Source organism: Hibiscus syriacus, unplaced genomic scaffold, assembly GCF_006381635.1.
Source record: "Hibiscus syriacus cultivar Baekdansim isolate YM2019G1 unplaced genomic scaffold, ASM638163v2 tig00110332_pilon, whole genome shotgun sequence".
NCBI lineage: Eukaryota > Viridiplantae > Streptophyta > Magnoliopsida > Malvales > Malvaceae > Hibiscus > Hibiscus syriacus.
In genome coordinates, this window is record NW_024062688.1 from 6,269,722 (window position 1) to 6,292,747 (window position 23,026).

General features: G+C 35.7%; 1 protein-coding gene across 1 annotated transcript; it reads left to right on the forward strand.

The window, feature by feature from the left end:
- Positions 1–2,010: 2,010 nt before the first annotated feature.
- Positions 2,011–6,746, forward strand: LOC120119579 (C2 and GRAM domain-containing protein At1g03370-like). The gene is made up of 9 exons (XM_039139387.1): positions 2,011–2,356; positions 2,574–3,857; positions 3,975–4,157; positions 4,323–4,606; positions 4,709–4,825; positions 4,987–5,249; positions 5,625–5,793; positions 6,029–6,301; positions 6,445–6,746. Exons 1-9 carry the CDS (start codon positions 2,011–2,013, stop codon positions 6,604–6,606), a joined length of 3,081 nt encoding a protein of 1,026 aa, XP_038995318.1. The 3' UTR covers positions 6,607–6,746.
- The last annotated feature ends 16,280 nt before the right edge of the window (positions 6,747–23,026 follow it).

Below are 23,026 nucleotides of genomic sequence, written 5' to 3' on the forward strand. Positions count from 1 at the left end.
TTTTATACCGATATTCGGTGAAGTATCGATACCACAAGAGGAGAGTATCGATACCCAAATAGGAGTATCAGTACAATCGTGATTGTTTAGGCCATGAGCCTAGTTGAGGCTAGAGGGTGAAACCAAGGGGTTTAATGCGGGAAACCTCTTAATAAGCTTACAAGTAGAACACCTTAATGAATCATGTGATAAAATAAGATCTTAATGAAGTAAGATTCCATAAGACTTATGTCTTGTTTGATGCTAGGGAAACATTGAGGACACCCGAGTTACTTGTGTACAATGTTGGTATAGTTTAGTTGATAATTATCCGTATATATCCAAACCAGTACTTGTGCACTTAAGTGTACCGACGCTTAGCGACTAGGGCACATCCCAAGTACTCTAGAGGAGTAGACTAGCCAAGTAAGGTATCGATGCTATGTGACTCGAACCTAGCTCAAGGTATAGGGAGATGCTGATGCTATGTGATCTAGGTCTCGCCTATGGTTCTTTAGTAATTAAATATGGTGTGAGCTCGTGATCCCAAGTGACCCTGGCCTACCCCATAATGCTTACTTGGTTGTCCTGTTAGTGTATGCAAATGTTCATATCTATACTTGGAAATGCTTATATGTTGGATGCGTATAGTATAGTTTGGTTATTTGTGTGACACTGAGCTTGTGAGTTCAACGTGAGGAATGTGTTTCTGTGTGCAGGTTATTAGGTGTCAGTTGAGGAGTTCATCGTCAGATTTAAGACTTTAGACTTGATCTTTCATCAGAGTGCGTCTAGAATATTTTAGAGGCATGTAATGCCATAGACCCTAGATGTTTATTTGATTCGTAAACTTTATTTTTGTACTTACATATTTTGGAGACCATTGTTGAGAGCTCCCTCATATTTTTAAAAACTTACATTTTGTAAACGCATTATACTCTGGGTATGATATATTATGTTCGAACATTAAATTGGTCAAGTACTTTAAAAAAATGGTTAGTCACTTATGTAGTTCTTTGTGGCATTCTAATCATCCAGATTTCGAGTTGGATCGCATCATTAGATTGTAACAGTCGATTAATCATATTTTTAAAATACATGATTGATTAAATATATATTTTTATTATTCAATTAATCAATAAATGAGTATTATTTTTAAAAATAGATTTAAAAATAAAAATTTCAGATTAGTATTTTTCAATAAAAAGCTGTAACTTAACCTAATTTTAAAGAGGAGATAAATTTATTTGATAAGAAGTTATATTAATGACCTGTTATGAGATATATGCTAATGGATATTAATAACTTGTAAAATTATTGAAAGTATTGTATAATTAGAAATGGGATGAATGCTTAATTTAAAGTTTTCTTAAAAAAACCTTAAGTTGGTATTTTTATCCCGAACTCATCTTCTATTTTGAACGGATTCTCCACAAAAGCCAAACCTCAAACATGCAAAGGCTATTTACAGTTTTATACAGGTTCAAAGTCTCCTTTCTCTGTTGAACAATAAACAAATAATTAAAAGAAAAGTCACTTTCTTTCTGACGTTGATTTCATGGATGATCCCATCGTTTTCCCGTTTTGACATAATTCCTTTGCATCTTTGAAGAATATTCAGATTTAATCCACGCTTTTCTTTTCTTTTTTTATTTAAAAAATCCCGTTTGTTTATAAAAACTCAACCCTGTTTTGTTTGTTTGTTTGTTCATTTATCAGTACTTATCGCAGAGGGTAATTAACAAATGTTTAATACTTTTGAGTTAGAATTGAATTTTAACGATGGGGGATTTTGTCTCTTAGTTTCTTTTGTTTTCCCAGAAATTGAAGGAGGAGAAATGAAATAGTTAGAACAGAATGAGTAAAAATGGGGGCTGCTATTGTTGTTTCTTGGGTGTTCTTGTCTGTATCAATGACAGAAGCTGGGGGTGGATTGGTTATCAAAGCCAAGGTTTGATCTTTGAATAGGATTGGGTCGAGGAGTATCGGCAAATTGGATCTTCTTTGAATAAAATATAAATAAAAATAAAAATGAGGTTGGTTGTGGAGGTCATTGAAGCAAGAAACATACCGGCAATGGATTTAAACGGGTTCAGTGATCCGTACGTGAAGCTTCAGCTAGGAAAACAGAGGTACAAGACCAAAGTGGTGAAGAAGTCGTTGAACCCAAGTTGGGGAGAGGAATTCATTTTCAAGGTGGAGGATTTGAAGGGGAAGCTTCTCATCTCTGTGTTGGACGAGGATAAGTTCAATGATGATTTCGTTGGCCACCTTAAACTACCTGTTTCCCGGGTTTTTGAAGCTCCCCAAAAGTCTCTCGGCTCTGTTTGGTATCCCCTCAAACCCAGGAATAAAAAACCCAAGAACAAGGATTTGGGTATGTTTTTCCCTTTTTCCTATCTTCATATTCCCGTACTAGGATTTCTTGTTACTTATTATTTCAACTGAGGTTTCTCTGCTGTTTTAGTGTAATTTTAAATGCATTGCAAACCTTTGTTTTCACAATGTCCCTTTTAGTCCCCAAATGGAGGTTATTTAAGTTGTTGGTTCACTGATCACAAGAATCATTCTTTTTCTTTGGACCTTGGGTACAGGTGAAATACTTATAAATATCTATTTTCGTCAAAATGATTCTTCCAAGGAAATGAGTTGTAACAGTGATGATGCATCATCATCAAACTACACTTCTCCTTTGAGAAAAGGAAATAGTATGCCTTCCAAGGAAAGGAAATCAATATCATTAACACAAAAATCCCTACCAGCTCGAATTGCTCCTCCTTTAAGAGAAGAAGATGGTGTGTCTTTCAAGCAAGAGAGATCAATATCATTATCACAAAAATCCCTAGCAGGTCGGATTGCTCAAATCTTTAATAAAAATTCCGACGCTGTTGTGACTACCTCCACTAACTGCACTGATTCAAAGGAGATGCCTGAACATTCAAAGGCTGATGCTTATGACGACAAGTGTGATGCTCAGTCATCATCTGTTTCATTTGAGGATGCAATGAAAACAATGGAATCTAGGGATCAAGGAAGTGAAATGCCTAGCAATCTACCTGGAGGAATCCTTGTGGATGAATCATATGTGATCTCGCCAGTAGAGCTAAACTCTCGACTTTTTTCACCTGATTCCAGTTTCCCCACGTCATTAGCAGAGGCGCAGGGATCAACAGATCTACAGTTCGGGCCTTGGAAATTTGACAATGGTGATCCCAGCTTGAAAAGAGTTTATAGTTACATCAAGGCACCAACCAAATTTATTAAGGCTACAAAAGCTACTGAGGAGCAAATGTATCTAAGAGCTGATGGGAAGTCTTTTGCTGTTCTAGCAGTTGTGAGCACTCCCGATGTTCCGTATGGGAGCACCTTCAAAACTGAATTGTTGTATTGTATCACTTCTGGACCTGAGCTTCCATCTGGACAACAATCTTCACATTTGGTTATTTCTTGGCGAATGAACTTCATACAGAGCACGATGATGAAAAGTATGATAGAAAATGGAGCTCGACAGGGTCTAAAGGAAGGCTTTGAGCATTTCACTACCTTACTAGCTCAGTCCATTAAACCAGTTGAATCAAAGGATATTGGGTTGAACAAAGAACAGGTTTTGGGATCATTACAAGCTGAACCCGTGTCAAGTTGGAAATTGGCAGTCCAATATTTTGCTAATTTTACCACGGCTTCCACAATTTTTATGGCATTGTATGTAATAGTTCATTTCTGGCTGGCTTCACCTGGTACAATTCAAGGACTAGAGTTTGTTGGGCTTGACTTACCCGATTCAATTGGTGAATTCATTGTGTGTGGTGTTCTGATTCTTCAAGGTGAAAGGGTGATGCAGTTAATCTCACGCTTCATGCAGGCCAGAGCTCAAAATGGTAATATTTACATCTAATTAGAACTCTGTTCCCAGCAAAAAGTGTTGCCAATTGCTATGTTTGATTTCATGTTTTACAGCCTTTGATTACCATTTTCTTATGTCTCTACATCTATAGGAAGTGATCATGGAGTGAAAGCACAAGGAGATGGATGGTTACTAACAGTTGCCTTGATTGAGGGAAGTAATTTAGCAGCTGTAGATTCAAGTGGTTTCTGTGACCCATATGTGGTGTTCACTTGCAATGGGAAAAGTAGAACCAGCTCAATCAAGTTCCAGAAATCTAGTCCCCAGTGGAATGGTGAATTTAGATTGTTACTTTCTCTTTCTGAATTCAATTTTGCCCGTTTGCACTAGCATATTCTTTAGCAATGATTTTTGCAGTCTCTTTAGATCAGAACTTGTCCAAGAATCATTTAAATCTCACTTACAATCAATTGTTTATAAACTCCTCTGATCTTTGCAGAAAGATTTGAATTTGATGCAATGGAAGAGCCTCCTTCCGTACTGGATGTAGAAGTATTTGATTTTGATGGACCTTTTGATGATGCTACATCTTTGGGACAGGCTGAGGTTAATTTTCTAAAAACTAACATAGTAGATCTAGCTGATGTGTGGATTCCTCTGCAAGGTAAGCTGGCTATGGCATGTCAGTCTAAACTGCACTTGAGAATTTTCTTGAACAATACAAAAGGTGGATATGTGGTTAAAGAGTACTTGAGTAAGATGGAGAAAGAAGTGGGGAAGAAGGTACATAGATGGCTATTCTTCTTTTTAGTTTAACTTTGGTCACAAATAAAATATTATTGTCCGTTATTGTTATTTACTTTCCATCAAACGATATATTTGTAGATAAATCTGAGGTCTCCTCAAACGAATTCAGCCTTTCAAAAACTCTTTGGGCTTCCACCAGAGGAATTTCTCATCAATGACTTTACCTGTCACCTGAAAAGGAAAATGCCTCTTCAGGTTCTGTTTGTCGGGTTATATAATCTTTTGTAAATCAAACTTAATGTGTGATGTTTTCTCTGAGTAATTAATATATCGCATTACCTTCAAATATGTATGTGTGTGTGTATATATATAATGCATTTGTCTCTTTCTGTTAATCTGCAGTTGCATCTATGCAGGGCCGCCTGTTTCTATCAGCAAGAATTATTGGATTTCATGCCAACATATTTGGGCACAAGACAAAGTTCTTCTTCCTTTGGGAAGACATCGAGGATATTCTAGTTTCTCCTCCTACGTTGGCATCAATGGGCAGTCCAATTATCGTAATAACTCTCCGTCTAGGAAGAGGGATGGATGCGAGACATGGAGCAAGGACACAAGATGGTGAAGGAAGGCTGAAGTTCCATTTCCAGTCTTTTGTATCTTTCAATGTAGCTCATAGGTAGTTATATCAATCATTGTTAATTGGCTATCAAATGATATTACTAGTTCCTAATGGGGATTTAAACTGCATTCATGAATTCATTTTCCATTACAATGTGTTTATTGCAATTACGATGCATCATATTCTATTGCAGTTAACTGCAGTAAATATTGATACTACATATCGGAGGAGAGAGCTGAAAATGCAGAAGGACCGTAACATTGCTTTGCAACTACTATTCAAATCCCTGGTCCTAAGTATTAAGGATCTATGATGAGAAAAAAGTGGATAGGAAAATCTTTGTTGTCTAAGTTTAAAGTGAAAATGTCTAAAAAGGGAGAAAGAATGGTAAAAATGTCTTTATCTTGATTATCAAATATTTTTGTTGACTAGGACAATCATGGCCCTGTGGAAAGCCAGGTCCTTGAGCCCAGAGCAGAAAGTGCAAATAGTGGAAGAAGAGTCTGAAACCAAATGTCTCCAAAATGAAGAGAGTGGATCCTTCTTAGGCGTTGAGGATGTCAGCATGTCTGAGATTTTTTCAGTTACACTTAGTGTTCCGGTAAGTTCCCCTTCTCTCTCTCCCGGAGTCTATGAACTAGTTTTTCTGTTGCATGCATCCTGTTAAGAACATTTTTTTTAATACCCATGCATCTTGTGTCTAAGGTACTTCCAGTTCTCTCATTATAGCTTTATGATTAGAGATTCTTCACGTCTTAGTGTACTACATTGATGCATGTATTTTAGATGTATTTTGTCTGTATCTGATCATGGTAATTACTTTGTTGGTGATTCAGATTAGTACAGTCATGGAGATATTCAGTGGTGGTGAAACAGATCGTAAAGCTATGGAGAGAGCTGGTTGTCTGAACTTTTCTTGCAGTCAATGGGATTCCGAAGGTGCTGATGTATATGAGCGGCAAATTTATTACAGATTTGATAAGCGTGTGTCCCGATTTAGAGGAGAGGTGACTAGTACTCAGCAGAAATCCTCACTTCCCGATATGAAGGGTTGGCTTATTGAAGAAGTTATGACTCTCCATGGCGTTCCACTTGGTGACTGTTACAATGTACGAATGCAACCCAACCAAGAGCTTTTTCTTAATCGCATCCTTCTTCTGATGCTTAAGCTTACCTTGAGCCTGATTTAGAAATTATTCTAAATCTTCCTCAGTATTGGTCACTTTGAGTTTTAAACTTCTACTTTTTACAGCTTCACGTTAGATACCAAATTGAGGATTTAAAAGCCAAGGAATGTCAGGTGCGAGTGTTAGCTGGAGTTGCATGGTTGAAAAGCACAAAGAATCAGAAAAGGGTTGCCAAAAACATCCTCTCAAACCTAGAAGGGCGCTTGAAGGAACTTTTTAGATTTTAGCATAGACAGGGTTCACAGATAATCTTAGATATCACCTTCGGGAAGTTGCTGTAGTCTATTTGTTCATTTTTTTAGTTGTTGTTAAGTTTGTGAGTTTGAGATCTATCCGGATTTGCGTTATAGGCCCCAATCAGGACAAGTATCTCGATCAAGTAAACCCCAAATTTTGCTTGAAAGTGAATGTGACCATGGGTGCCAGGCAGGTTCGTTGGCTTGACTTGGTTTCGGAACCCAGCAGCATCTGTCTGATGGTTGTAGAAGCCAAATCTCCTTCCAAAGGTTTATTATTATTTCTTTTTGACTTAAAGGTCTGTTGTGGCTCCTTATACCATTTCTAGACTAGATGAACATATTCTTTGTTGCAATTTTCAGGAATCCCCTCAAACTGTATTTCTGTTGTACGCTGACTGGAATTCTGAAGAACAGCTGTTGTTTCTTGACAAACTGCAATGTAATCATAATTTAACTGCAAAAACAACATTCATATTTGATTAAACTTGTTCTCATGATCATATGATATACTGATATTGATAGAGGTTCTTAATAGCAACGTACATCCAACTGTTTGTATGTTTTTCAGTACAATGGAGTTCCTAGTTCGGTAGTTTTCAAATTTGGAAATATCAGTTAGTGCATGCAACCTAGTAGTTGGGTTTAGGGTTTAATAATTAAAGGTGATTGAATAACTTAAAGTTTGTTGGATTGAGTGGTATGCAATTTGATGTTAAAGTAAAATCTCGAGTTTCAGTATTGTTCCCGTCAATTGTTGGAGAAAGATTTGAAAGACCTGTTCATTCTACTGCCTACCCTGTGTTTACCTTTAAAACTGCAGTTGTTTTTGAGTTATTGCCTACACTTTGTAATAAGTAATTGCAAGACAACATAGTATATTTCTCAATACATGAAATCTGCATCTTCACTCTAAATATATGATATTTACATATGAAGCTCCCAACTTAATGGGATGTGTTATTTAGCATCTGGACTTGTAATCTCAACAGCATATATGCCATTGATTTGGGATCCTGTGGAGCTTGAAGTAGGGCAATTTTGCGTTTTGCTGCATCAACCAGAACTTATATCTTAAGGAAGGCATATGCTGCCCTATTTCCTCCTCCTCCATCCCCACTGAGATAAATCTACAATGGTAATTCCAAAAGAAGACGTGACTGATAAACTGCAAGAACTGCTGAAACAAGGTAAAAGAACGGTCCAAAAGGTGGGATTTATGATGATATTTATTCGAAAAAGTGTTACTGGACATGGCTTGCCTAAGTTGTCCTACAAGAAAGGATGTTGGAAGTAATTAACCCTGCCTCATATGATTGATTGAATGGTGTGCAATATTTGATTGTTAATTTGGCTGTAGAGTGGAGTATACTTTAGTGTTGTCTGGTTCAAGACAGAAGCCTGTTGTGCGCTACAATGTTTGCTTTTTTGCTTATCCTATTAGTTATTCTCGTGGCCTTGTTTAGTGGCATGGTTACACGGATGATAATATTTTCCATTAGTTGTTCATTCAATTTAATTGTGTCGGGACGCATTTCCACTCCACAAGGAAACAGAATATCCGCTAATCTTGTAACAAAACTGAAGCTATGCTTCTTAAAGGAATCTCATCACACCACGGTCCAACTTCATTTTCATCAAACCTTGCAAATCCCATTTTCTGTGAATTCTCCATATTACGCTTACTGTTATCTAATTATGGATTTGTCCATCTCATTTTTCTTTCAAGGTGAATATTCACCTCTTTCCTACATGTAAATAAGGAGTGGGTAGTTATTTTAAAATTTATGTATCTCACTGAAGATACTATTTTTTTCTCCATTTTCTATTATTATTATTTATTATTATTATTATTTTATATATTATTATTATTATTATTATATTTATTATTATTAAAATTATTATTACAAACAGGCCAAGTCCGGCCCAACCCAGACAGACCCAAATATGGTGGCCCAGACCTAAAGGCCCAAATGTGTAACCTTAAACTCGTTTAGGGTTTGTATCTCAGCCCCAGCCGCCATCAGCTATCCACCGTTGGATCTGGCATGATCCAACGGTCCATACGCGTCCAGATGATACCAACAACAAACCCTAGGGTTATGATACCCTAGGGCCACGACGTCGGCCGCCTCTCTGACACCTCCATCAACCGCTGCCACGGTTCAACAGAAACATCCAGAGGAAGCAAGGAACGCCGTCCACGTTTCAACCATGGGGTGAGTCACCACCTACGGTTTGGTGACTCACCGAACTCCACCCTTGGTACCAGTCCGAAGCAAGCTCCGTGGTGGCCTATAAAGCCACCACCGAACCTACAAAGAAAGAGGAGGCAACCAACAGAGAGCAACAAAAAAAAAACAAAAACAGAAAACAAAGAAAGAAGAAAGAAACTTACCCTTGGAGCCTTGACCATCGCCGGAAGCACTAAACATCGCCGGAGAACAGAAAATACCGAAGGTATTTTCATAGATCTACTTCGATTGAAAGTCTTTTTGGGGAAACAAAGGTTGGAATTGACCTTGGGGAAATTAGGGTTGTATTTTAGTGTAAAACAATTTCCCGCCCATCGAAGGCGGTGGCCGGCGGCAGGGTTAACGCCGGCGAATGGCTGCCGGCCGGTGCCATTCTCTCTGTTTTAGAGAGAAGCCAGAGAGTTTAAACTCTCTCAGTTTAGAGAGAGGAATGAAATGAGAGAAATGAGAGCTGGCCCTTCGGGCCAGCCATTGAGGGACTTAAATAGCCCTCCTCAAACGACGTCGTTTTGGGGAGGGGTCTGTCTGTAATTAATTAAAAGTTAAACCCTTTTCGCAGTCATCCTAATTTGTAATCCTTACATTTTAGTCACTAAATCAATTTATAATCCTTTTAATTCGGTTCTTTAATTTTAATTTTATTTATTTTAGTCCTTTATATTAAATAATATATTTAGGATAAATAACATATTTAGTCCTTTAATTTTAATAATTGATATTTTAAACCCCGAACAGCATATTTCAATTTATTTTAATTTGATATATGAATTTTATATAATTTTAGTTTAGTCACTAAATTAATAAATAAGGAGAATAGTATGTTTAGTCACTCAAATTTTAAATAATTAATTATGAATTAGGTATTTAATTCTATTAAGTTACAATTTAGTCACTAATTTCAATTTTTATTTATTTTAAATATATAGTTTTAATTTTGTTCATTGTTTAGTTATATTAATTATTACTATTATTATTATTATTATTTAACCATAAATATATATATTTGTATAATAAATAATATGTATTTTATTTATTAAAATCTTAGTTAATTATTTTTAACTTATTTTAATCCTATTTTAATATTTATTTATTTTCCAATATTAAGAAAGGGCAGTCTTAAAATAACTGGATGTCCATTTTTCTGATATTTTTAAATAAATAAAATATCTTATTTTATAAATTATATATTAATTGTTTTAATTAATTATTTATTTTTTTAATATCAAAGAAAAGAGCTGTCTTAAGGCACCTATAAGTCCTTTTCTGATATTTCTAAATAAATAAATATTTTATTTATAAATATATATTAATTAATATATATTTTTCATAATTATAATCTTAAAATAATAGGATTATAAATTAAATATATTTTGAATTTTTAATTTCTAATAATAAAGACAATTTCTAATTAAAAAGTACCAATTTTGGGCGTTGTAGGGGTGCTAATCCTTCCCTAAACGTAACCGACCACGAATCCCTTTTTATTATTAAAAAGAACGAATTTTTGGTTAAAACGCAGATCAGTTTATCTTTTAATCGATGTTTTCTTAAAAACTCTTTTAAATGATGATTTTTAGGTATTCGACCTACCTGACCCAAAAGGCCGATGGCGACTCCCAAATTATTTTAAAAACCATTTATTCACATCACTTTTCCCACCAAGTAAAAAATTCGTACCCGGACGAAAACCGGTTACGACAGCTTGGCGACTCCGCTGGGGACGCTGGTCAAACTTTTAAAATCAATTATAAATTGTCTCTATTAATTATAAATTAAAAATTCATATATTTAATTTATAATTCTTTCTTTTCAAATTTTTTATATATACTTATTATTTTTATAGTATTTATATTAATATTTCATGTTACTTGCAAGTATTTTATTTCATTATTTATTTTTTTTGTCAGAGGTTTGAACATTTCTCCTCACACACAACACTTGCATTGCATAACATAAATCTCTATAATTGAGTTTGATCCTTTTAAGTGGGAGTGAAAGCGACGTTTTCGTGAGAATTTATTCTCCGTGTCAGACCTAGCAAGTAACTTTCGGGGTTCATATATTCTATGTCTTCGTGAGAATTTATTCTCCGTGTCAGGCATAGAGAAGTGTATCCCCTCGAATTGAACTCGATCCACTTTAGTCTGTGATGGACTAGGATTGAGGGTTAACAACCCAAGGGGGCACTAACAAGGACAATTCGGGTATCTTTATTCTTAGATCTGAAACCCTGCATATAATAAACCCTAAAAACTCTTCCAACTTGAAGCCATGCCGAAATTTTGTCCAAAATAGGTGTACACACAGGAGAAATGAATTCTAACTTTCCTTTTAATTTATTTATTTATTTTCTTACTGATTAAATTGCATGTGAATTTAAATTATTTAAAATATGAATAAAGCATGTTTAAATAAGGATATTTAGGTAGACATTATTATTAAATTATTTTTTTCTTTATTATGTAAACTAATTCATTTCTTTTTGTGTGTTCTTTATTTCTTCTGTTTGCATAGCATCATACATGATAAAAGGCATTGATCCTCGTGTTAATTGTCTCATTGGAAAACCTTCATCCATGGATAAAAAGTGTTCAAATCAAATAGTTATAAACTCAGAAGTAAGACAGTGGGCTGAAGACTTACAAAGACAAGGAGGAGACAGTCTACAGGATGACTATGTATCTGACTTAGCCAGTTATGCTCCAGTTTCGCTAAAAAAATGATATGCAAGATTTGCGAGGCATTTGGGAGAGTTGGGACTCAAACAAAAAGTTGCAGTTTTATCAGACTTACGGAGACATCCCATATTTGCTCTATGTCGAAGTTGATGATGACTTACTTCGAGCCCTAATTCAATTCTGGAATCCAGGGTATAATTGCTTCACTCTCAATAAGGAGGACTTGGTTCCTACTATTGAAGAGTACACAACTTTTCTACATATAGAATGGGCTTTGGAGAATCGAATTTATTCAAGGTCAATTAAAACTCAACCTTTTCGAGTTAAATTAGCAAAGATTGCTGGAGTACGAGAGGAATGGGTGGTATCCCGTACAAAACAAAAGGGCGAAAGCGAAGGCATTGCTTGGACCAACATTAAAGAACTTATTCAGAGTCATCCAGACACTAAAGTACGATTCGATATCTTTGCTCTGGGTATGTATGGTATGGTCATCTTCCCAAAAGTATTGGGATATATTGAAGCTGCAGTAGTAGATTTGTTTGAGCAGCTACCAAAAAAGATTAATCCTGCTTCTGCAATTCTAGCAGAGACTTTCAGATGGTTAAACGCTTGTAGAAAGCTAGGAGGTGGACGATTCTCAGGGTGTACCCAATTATTATATGTCTGGATCCGTATCCATTTTTGGAGGACAGAAAAGGTTTCATACCGGTGCTTTAATACGAATTACTCACCATTGAAAGAATTTCTGGAGCAAGAATGGCCGAAAGAAATTAAGAAAGATATGTGGATTAATGCCTTTCGAAATCTGCAAAGCAATGACATTGTTTGGCGAGCCCCGTGGCAAATCCAAAGGGAATTCTTTTACAAATGTGGTGATTACAACTGGATAATGCTGCTCGGATTGTGGGGAGGAATTGGATATGCACCACTTCTGGTCATAAGACAGTATGAAGGTTGTCAATTTGTACCTGTCACTATTGGATTACATTCATCTGAGTTCGTATTCCACAGCAAAAATTATAAAAGAAATATCATGGAAGCCTTTACGCTTGGAAACAACTTTTTGTATTCGAGCTAAAGCAGCAAAAGAAATGCTAACTCCTGATTATGAGGAATGGAGATCTGTCAGGAAAAATGTAAATATCCCTCTACCGGACCAAACTGAGGATATCTCTATGGAAGATCGCATTAAGGTGGTTCCATCAGAGATTGAAATCCTGAGAGCTGAGTTTGAAGCAGAAAGAGAAGATTGGTCAAGAGAATTAGAGCAAATGAGACGAGATAAAGCTATGTTGGGTGTTGACATTGACTTTTATTCATCACAATGTACAATGTTGAGAGAAAACATAGAAAAAGTTGATGGTGAATTCAGAGCATTAAAGAAAAATTACCAGGAGTTATATAAATCCCGGAAAGCATCAGAACCGAGTCGATCAACAGTACAGATGACCAGAGAATTGAACATCGAGAAAAGTCAAGTTGAAGATCTGAAAGGAAAGAATAGTCGTCTACTCAAAAGCCTTGAGAAAGGAAAGCAAAAAATGGAAGATTTGGAGGTTGACAGAAGAGAGCGAATTATAAAACACAAAGCTGAACATCGCGAGATCATGAATGAAATGCAAAGAGAAAGGGATCGAGCCAAATATTTAGAAGAGATGAAGAGTGACATTCTTGATAAATTTGAGGGTGAGAAAAATATCATGTTCAAGGGATTTGAATCTGAAATGAACCATCTGATTGCCGAACTTGAAGTCAGGGGCCAAAAGATTGAAGAGTTCAATGTTGAAAAAGAAAAATGGGAGCTGGAAAGAAAGAATTTCAACACCAAACTTGAGGTAGAGCAAGAAGTGGCTAGCAATTGGATGCAAAGATGCAGAAACAAGAATGTTCAAATCCAGAAGCTTAATCAAAGAACGCAAGAAGCACGAACAAAACTTGAAGAAGATCTGGATCAGTCTAGAAACAAAAAACTCAGAGTTTAATGCTTACATTTTGCAACTTGAAGAGTCATTATTTCAAGAAAAGGTTCGTCTAGGACCTAGTGATCTCAAAGAAAGTAATGAGGAAAGTGCTTCACTGCGAAGACGCATTAGAGATCTTGAAAAAACTCTGCACAACTGTCAAGTCAGAATCACTGAGTTAGAGCAAACTCTTGAAGGAACTAATGAACAATGGCAAAAATCAACTGATTTCTATGTATAAAGAAATGAATAAAGAAGTAATATGGTATTCGAGGCCATGGTACAAATGAGCGAAGTTACTAGATATGTTGGGGAACTAGCTGTTGAAGCAAAAATAATTGAGCATCACGTTGATCCAGTTTCTAAGTTCGGAAAGAAGGTGTCATGGCTAATGAAAGAAATTATAGAGCTTAATAGGAAAGCTACGCCTTATCTGTAGTTATGAACTATTATAAAGAAACTTTTGTATGCCGATGAAAGTTGTTCTATGATAGTTAACTTTTTGGGATCAATACCTTTTGCATACATGCATTCTGCATATATTCATTATTCATTGCATTATTTTCTTTATGTATAATTTTTATTATTAAGATAATATTCATTAATTAAAATTTGAAAAAATAATATCAAAAGATTTTTCAATCGCAGTTATTCTGGCCAAAAGAGAAATACAACATCACTACGGTACTAGACAAGCTACTAAGAGAATTATGGAGGATAAAATACAACGTATTGAGGAACAGCATAATAAAGAACAAGCAGAAATGAGAATGAAGCTAGAGAAAATTGAAGCCAGTATTGCAAACTCACAAGACAACATGATGCAGAAAATAGAAGACATGTTTAAAAGGAAGGCTATCATTGGAAAAATGCATGAAAATCATGTATCTTTCGACCAAGAACCTATGTATCCTCTAGGTTTCCCACCAGAACCAATTTATCACTCTGGTACTACACCTATACAAATCAATGCCCGCACATCAACATTTCAAGAAGCCAAACCACATGAAAATCGACAAGTGGATCCTGCATCTTCAAGCAAAAATCCACTTATATCAGATGTGAAAATAGGATATTTTAATGCTGAGCATCTAATCCCAGATTTGAATGAGCTGAATGAAAAAGAAAAAATAAATGAAGAATTGACCAGATAGATCAGGAACTTAGAAGAACGGATGAAATCCATGGAAATAACTGAACCATTCTATGGGTTTGACGCTAGTGAGTTGAGTTTGGTTCCAGACCTAATCCTCTCCATCAAGTTCAAAGTTCCCGAATTTGATAGATATGACGGTACCACATGCCCTTCATCCCACATTACTATGTTTTGTCACAGAATGGCGGGATATATGAAAGACGAGAAATTGTTAATTCACTGCTTTCAAGATAGTTTGACAGGACCAGCCTTAAAATGGTATACTCAATTGACCAAAGCCAACATTAGATCTTGGAAAGATCTGTCTAAAGCATTCCTAGAGCAGTGTCGCCATGTAACAGACATGGTCCCTGGTAGATGGACTCTCCAAAATTTGGAGAAAAAGAATAACGAAACGTTCAGACAATATGCTCAGAGATGGCGTGACACAGCAGCCCAAGTTCAACCACCTCTGTCACAAAAAAAGGTCACAGTAATATTTGTCCATACATTGAAAGCTCCTTATTTAAATCATCTAATGGGGAATGCAACCAGAAATTTTACAGATTTGGTCATTTCTGGAGAACTCATTGAAAATGTCTTGAAAAGTGGCAAAATTGAATCAAATGAGGGGTCTAGTTCCAAAAGACCTATGTACCGAAAAAAGGAGAATGAAGTCAACAATGCAAACTCTTACAACAAGGATTCATCGAAAAGTGTTACAATAACCCAGCCAAGGGTTAAGAAAGAAGAAACAAACACTAATCGAGCAGAGTCCAGAGGATCTCGAAAGGAAAATGAAAGGTTGTCTTTTACACCTTTACCAATACCCTATGTTGAGATCTATGATTCGCTGTTAAAAGCAGATGTCATACGGCCCTATCCTTTGGTTCCTATGCAACCACCATTCCCTCCATGGTATGATGTAAAGGCACACTATGTTTACCATGAAGGAATTACGGGTCATTCTATTGAAAACTGTTTGGCATTCAAAAGGGTGGTTCAAAATTTGATCAACACTGGAAAGTTGGAATTCAATTCACCATCTACATCAAATCATCCGCTGCCAAATCATGGAGATAAAAACGTGAATGCAATTCAGGAAGAGAATAGAAAGAAAACAAAAACTAACATTTCTGAAATTAAATCTCCTTTTGTTTGGATATTTCAACAACTCTCCTTATCCGGTATAATTCCGCAAGAATTCAGGCCAAAGCATAATGAAGGAAAGAATTATTGTGAATATCATCAAGAGAAGGGGCATGAAATTCAACTATGTCCTGAATTTAGGGATTTGGTTCAAAAATTGATGAATAACATAGAGATAGAATTCTTTGAAGAAGAACCAGGGAAAAGAGAAGATGATGTTTGCTCATCAGATGATTCTAAACCTAATCAAAGAACAATTGATCCTTTGATTATTAATGTGAAATCATCTACAGTGATTCCTGCACCAACAAAGTCGAAAGTAGTTATCACAATTCCTTTACCATTTCCATACAAGGATACCCGCAGGGTACCTTGGAATTATACTACCAATGTTTCAATGGTAGGAGGATCTGTTTCTCTGGAAAAAAAACAGAAGAGAATATAGAATCTGGATTCGACGTCTGAAGCAGTGAGTGAAGTCGGATTCTTTACAAGAAGTGGAAGATGTTACTCTCCCGAAACATCCAATGCATCAGAACAGGTGAAAGCAAAAGGAAAAGCCATGGTAATACCCCAAAAGGTATTTTATGATGAATCCCCTCCAGCATTCAATGAGCCTGTAACAGAAAAACAAGCGTAAGAATTTTTGAAATTCCTGAAACATAGTGAGTATAGTGTGGTTGAACAACTACATAAACAACAAGCGAAAATTTCTATTCTTGATCTATTGATGAATTCAGAAGCACACATAAATGCTTTGATGAGAATGCTTAATCAAACCTTTATCCCTGAAGATATATCCCTCAATAAACTTGACAGAATTGTGGGACATATAGCCGCTGACAATTACATAACGTTCACGGATGATGAAATACCTGAAGGTGGAATGGGGTCAGTAAAAGCTTTGAATATTACCACACATTGTCATGGTCATGTTTTGCCAGGAGTATTGATTGACAATGGATCCGCTCTTAACTTGATGCCTCTAGTCACACTTCAAAGAATGCCTGTGGATAAATCACACATGAAAAGTTATCAGAATGTAGTGCGAGCTTTTGATGGCACTCAAAAAGAAGTGCTTGGGAAAATGGAAATACCGTTGTTAATCGGACCAGTCGTGAACAATATTGACTTTGTGGTGATGGACATCCACCCTACATATAATTGTTTATTAGGGAGGCCATGGATTCATTCTGTAGGAGCTGTTCCTTCTTCATTACATCAGAAATTGAAATTCGTTGTTGATGGACAACTAATATGCGTAGGAGCTGAAGAAAAAATCATCGCGTCTATAACAAGTGATGTTCTGTATATTGAGACCAATGATAATGCTCTCGAATGCTCTTTCCGAGCTCTTGAATTTGTCAATGCTACCTTTATTGTAGAAGGAAGCAAAATTCCATATCCCAGATTGTCTGATTGCACCAAGATGACTGTACGACAGACTTTAGGCATCGGAGCTAAAACTGGGAAAGGTTTAGGAAAGAATCTTCAAGGGAGTTCAGTTCCTGTAAGTATGAAAAATGAAGAAAGATCGTTTTGGGCTTTGATTTAAGCCCAATTTTCAGCAAAAGAACAAATAGATGAAAAGAAAGTGTGAAGATAGAAAGGCAAGGTTGAAAGGAGAAGAAATCCTTTGGGAACACATATTTTTCCCACAGTTGAAGACCACATTCAGATCAGGGGGAACAATTAATGTAGAACAACAGCTTGTTAAGGCCTTTAAAGAAGAGAAGTTGACGAAAGATCAAAGTATAGTTGGAGAAGCTATGAAAGGATTATTTATCAACAAGATCATGAATGACAACAAGACTGGCAAATACTTGGCTAGGATTCGCCCTTGTTTTCCTGGAGAAACACTCAACAATTGGACCGCTGAAGACCTTCCTGTAGTTTTAATATTAACACAGAGTAATATTCAGAACTAATCTATATGTTTAGCCCAAAAGTATGAAAACTTTTTGTTATCTTGTAAAGGAAATTATGTTAAGTTCACCTAATATTAAATATAAGAAATTTTCTTTAAAATTTTCAGATGGCAATCATTCTTTACATTTTCTTACATTTTTACATTTATTTATTTCATAAATTTACTATATTCTTTCAGAAATATGTCCGACTTAAATTTGAAGGTGTCACAATGTTAATAGCATGTTTATTCCTAAATTTAATCGAGAGATAAATTTAGAGCAGCCCATATGTCTGGAGGAAATCAATGAGTGTGGGGATGAACTGGAATGTGATGTTCCTACTGAATTATTAAGACTAATAGAAAAAGAAGATAAACAAATTTTACCTCACAAAGAAGAGATTGAGACTGTGAATCTGAAAACAGATGAAGAAATGAAAGAGGTGAAAATTGGTACTACTCTGACAATCCAGATAAAACAAGAATTGATAAATCTCCTTCAAGAGTTCAAAGATATCTTCGCCTGGTCTTATCAAGATATGCCTGGTTTGAGTACAGATATAGTGATGCACAAAATTCCAATCAATCCAGAATATAAACCGGTCTAACAAAAGCTCAGGCGAATGAGGCCAGAAATGTTATTGCAGATCAAAGAGGAAGTGATGAAGCAGATTAATGCAGGTTTCCTACAGGCAGCCAAATACCCAGAATGGGTAGCCAACATTGTTCCAGTACCAAAGAAAAATGGGAAAGTTCGAATGTGTGTGGATTACAGAGATCTCAACAAAGCTAGTCTGAAAGATAACTTTCCATTACCCCACATAGACACCTTGGTGGACAATACTGCAGGACATGCATGGTTTTCATTCATGGATGGCTTTTCAGGATATAATTAGATAAAAATGAATCCTGAAGACATGGAAAAAACAACATTTGTAACCATGTGGGGCACATTCTGCTATAAAGTAATGCCATTTGGATTGAAAAATGCAGGGGCAACGTATCAAAGAGCCATGGTAACTTTGTTTCATGACATGATGCACAAAGAGATTGAAGTATATGTAGATGACATGATTGCCAAATCCCGAACTAAAAAAGAACATATCCAAAATTTGAGAAAGCTTTTCCAGAGATTGAGGAAGTATCAATTAAAGCTCAACCCCGTTAAATGCACTTTTGGGGTAACTTCCGGGAAGCTTTTGGGATTTGTGGTCAGCAAAAAAGGAATCGAGATTGATCCAGATAAAGTAAAAGAAATTCAAGATCTTCCACCACCCAATACAAAAAAAGAAGTTCGAGGCTTTTTGGGAAGATTAAATTATATATCTCGGTTTATTTCTCAATTAACTGACAAATGTGATCCAGTGTTCAAATTACTTCGAAAGAACAATCCTGAAGTCTAGAATGATGAATGTCATGAAACTTTGGATATTATTAAGAAATATTTATCCAATGCCCCAATTTTAGTATGACCAATGCCTGATAGACCGTTAATTCTCTACTTGACAGTCTTTGAAAATTCGATGGGATGTGTACTGGGACAGCATGATGAATCTGAAAGAAAAGAAAAAGCCATTTATTATCTGAGCAAGAAATTTACTGATTTTGAAATTCGATATCCACCAATACAAAAATTATGTTGTGCCTTGGTGTGGGCTACTCGAAGACTCAGACAATATATGTTATATCATACTACTTGGTTGATATCCAAACTTGATCCTTTGAAATTCTTAATGGAATCACCAGCTTTGACAGGCAAAATGGCTAGATGGCAGATGTTATTATCCGAGTTTGATATTGTATATGTCAACCAAAAAGCGATAAAAGGAAGTGTCATAGCTGATTTTCTGGCCAGTCGTGTATCGAATGATTATCAGCCTTTGAGTTTTAATTTTCTAGATGAAGATTTGTTGTGCATATCCATGAATGAAGAAGTCGGAACAAATGATGCATCTTGGAAGCTTTACTTTGATGGAGCATCCAACGCCCTGGGACTAGGAATCGGGGCAGTGTTAATTTCTCTAGAAAATATTTATTATCCCTTTACAAATAGACTGGAGTTCTTTTGCACCAATAACATGGCGGAATATGAAGCTTGTGTCATGGGATTGAAAGCAGCCATAGAAAGAAAAATTAAATGTCTCAAGATATATGGAGATTCATCGTTAGTGGTGTATCAATTACGAGGTGAATGGGAAACAAAAGATCCCAAATTGTTGGAATATCAAAATTTTACCCTCGAATTAGTGAAAGAATTTGAGAGAGTCACCTTCAATTATCTCCCTCGAGAAGAAAATCAAATGGCAGATGCTTTGGCTACATTAGCTGCTATGTTTCAGGCAACTAAGAAAGTTGATATGATGCCAATCAAAATGCAAGTATATGAAATTCATGCACATTGTTATAGTTTGGAAGAAGAGGTAGATGGTAAACCATGGTATTATGATATCCTGCAATATATCAAAAATCAAAGTTATCCACAAAATGCATCTGAAATTGATAAAAGAACCTTGAGAAGAATGGCTGCTGGATATTTTCTTGATGGCGAGACTATGTATAGAAGAAGCAATGATCAAATGCTATTGAGATGTTTAAATACAAGCGAAGCCAGAAGTATCATTAAGGAAGTACACAGTGGAATATGTGGAACACATGCAAATGATCTTTCCATGGCTAGAAAAATAATGAGATATGGATATTATTGGGCTACAATGCACACAGATTGCATTGATTATGCAAGGAAATGCCATAAATTCCAGATATATACATATAAGATTCATGTACCCCCATCTCCTTTACATGTAATGACAGCACCCTGGCCATTTTCTATGTGGGGAATAAATGTCATTGGGGCAATCACACCAAAAGCATCGAATGGGCATTGTTTCATCCTTGTGGCAATTGATTATTTTACCAAGTGGGTTAAAGCTGCTTCGTATGCCAATATTAAGAGGTCCACAGTCTGCAAATTCATAAAGAAAGAAATAATTTGCCGGTATGGCCTACCAGAAAGGATCATTACAGATAATGCTCTGAACCTGAACAACAAGATGATGACCGAACTTTGTGCACAATTTAAGATCAAACATGCAAACTCAGTGGCATATCGTCCAAAGATGAATGGGGCAGTTGAAGCAGCAAATAAGAACATCAAAAGAATCATTACAAAGATCACTGAAACTTACAAAGATTGGCACAAGAAGTTACCTTTTGCTTTATATGCATACCGAACTACTGTTCGAACATCTACTGGGGCAACACATTTTTCTTTAGTCTATGGGATGGAAGCAGTCTTACCAATTGAAGTTGAAATTCCATCACTTCGAATTTTGAGAGAAACAAAATTGGATGAATCTAAATGGATCCAAGCTAGATTTGATCAATTGAACCTTATTGAGGAGAAAAGATTGAAAGCTATTTGCCATGGACAAATGTATCAGAAATGGATGATGAAGTCTCATGACAAGAAAGTACATCCAAGAGAATTCCAAGAGGGTAATCTAGTACTAAAAAAGATCTTGCCTATACATAAAGATTTCCGTGGGAAATGGATGCCTAATTGGGAAGGGTCATACGTTGTAAAAAAGGCCTTTTCCGGAGGAGCGTTGATCTTGGCAGAAATGGATGGAAAAATTCTGAGAAATCCAATAAACTCGGATTTTGTCAAGAAATATTATGCTTGAAGAAAAAAAAAAAGAAAAAAAGAAGAAGAAAGAAAAAAGGGGGGGTCAAGATGAAAACCCGCAAAGGGCATCTTGTAACCAAAGGAAGGATTTGAGTTGAAAACCTGAAAGGGCGGCTCAAATGCATGTTGATATTAGGCATCTGGCAATTGAACCCTCTTAAGATTTTGATAGTTTGGGAGGAACTTCACATCTACAAGCATTCTGACAACGTTTGAGACCTTTCAGACAAAAGCTTACATCAGTACTCTAAATTATATCAATTTGATTAATTTAGAAATACTTATGCTAATAATTTGTTGAGTCATTTGAATTTTTATCATTCCTATGCTTGCCATAACTTTGAATATAATTCTATCTATTTATTAATAAATTCTAAGTTTATTTTCTCTAAATTCAATTTATTTTCGAAAATTCAACTTATTCTTTTATTTTGTAAATAGATTAGCATAATTTTGAAATAAGTTAAAGATTTCTGAATATCACTTTATGTTAATACTTTTAAAGGCATGGAATACAAAGTAAGCAAATTATCACCATCATAGAGTTATTTGGAAATGGAACAAGAAGAAATCTGTTTTCAATTGGCAGATTATGAATATAGCCCCTTTTCAGTGTAGCAGCATGAAAATACTTCGAATCTACAAATTCTGGCTCTACATAGAATAAATACTGTGATATTCCAATCCAAACGTTAACTGGAGCAAGTGCCACGTTCTCGTAGTAGAAATAAGTAGACCCAATAGCATCTTCTGGAAGTGTTCTTTGAGTTATCTGATCTGATTTGGTATGATCCCCAAAATCAATCATTAGATTTGAAAGATGAATTTGCTCATAGTAGAAATAAGAAGACCCAATAGCATCTTCTGGAAGTGTTCTTTGAGTTATCTGACCTGGTTCGGTAGGAACCACAGAACCAATCATTGGAATTAAAAGATGAACTGCATGATCGTCTTCTTTAAGAAGCTTCTTTTCAAGCTTCTTCTGCTTATTCCTTTCCCAAAAATCATAGCTCGAGTTTTACCTTTTCTTGTAATTGGGATCATTGCATAATGGCTTCCTATCTTTTACCGAAAGAAGTGTGTCAACAGCCTTAGCCATTTGAGCAGCACATATAAAATCTGTTAACTCTGCAATTGATGAATCAGGATTATATCTCTATGACTATTGAAGACATAGCATTTGGGTATCCCATTTTCGTCAAGTATAACAGTTTACTCTCCTCATCAGAATCAGAATTCAGGATTTTCTTGGTATCAAAAGAACTATCAATATCTGTGAAATCATATTGAGAGATCACTTCATAATTAGATGAGTAGTTATCAGAATCAACATGTTATATGAGTGCAAACTTTTCAAGAGCATGTGCCATTGAGTTTTGTTCTCAAGGGGTTTTGTGACATTATATCTACATCTACATTTTTCAAAGATGATAGATTCTCCGATTTGAAGAAGAAAGATTTATTGGATTTCTACACAACTGAAGAAATACTAAGTTCACCAATTTAAAATCAAATAAAAATAAACTTAACATTCATGCATCATATTTAGGCATTTGCAAAAATAGGTGCATTTTCATTCATTTTATCCATGTTCAATTTTGACAGGAATTTCAAAGATTTTAGCAAAGATTTAAAT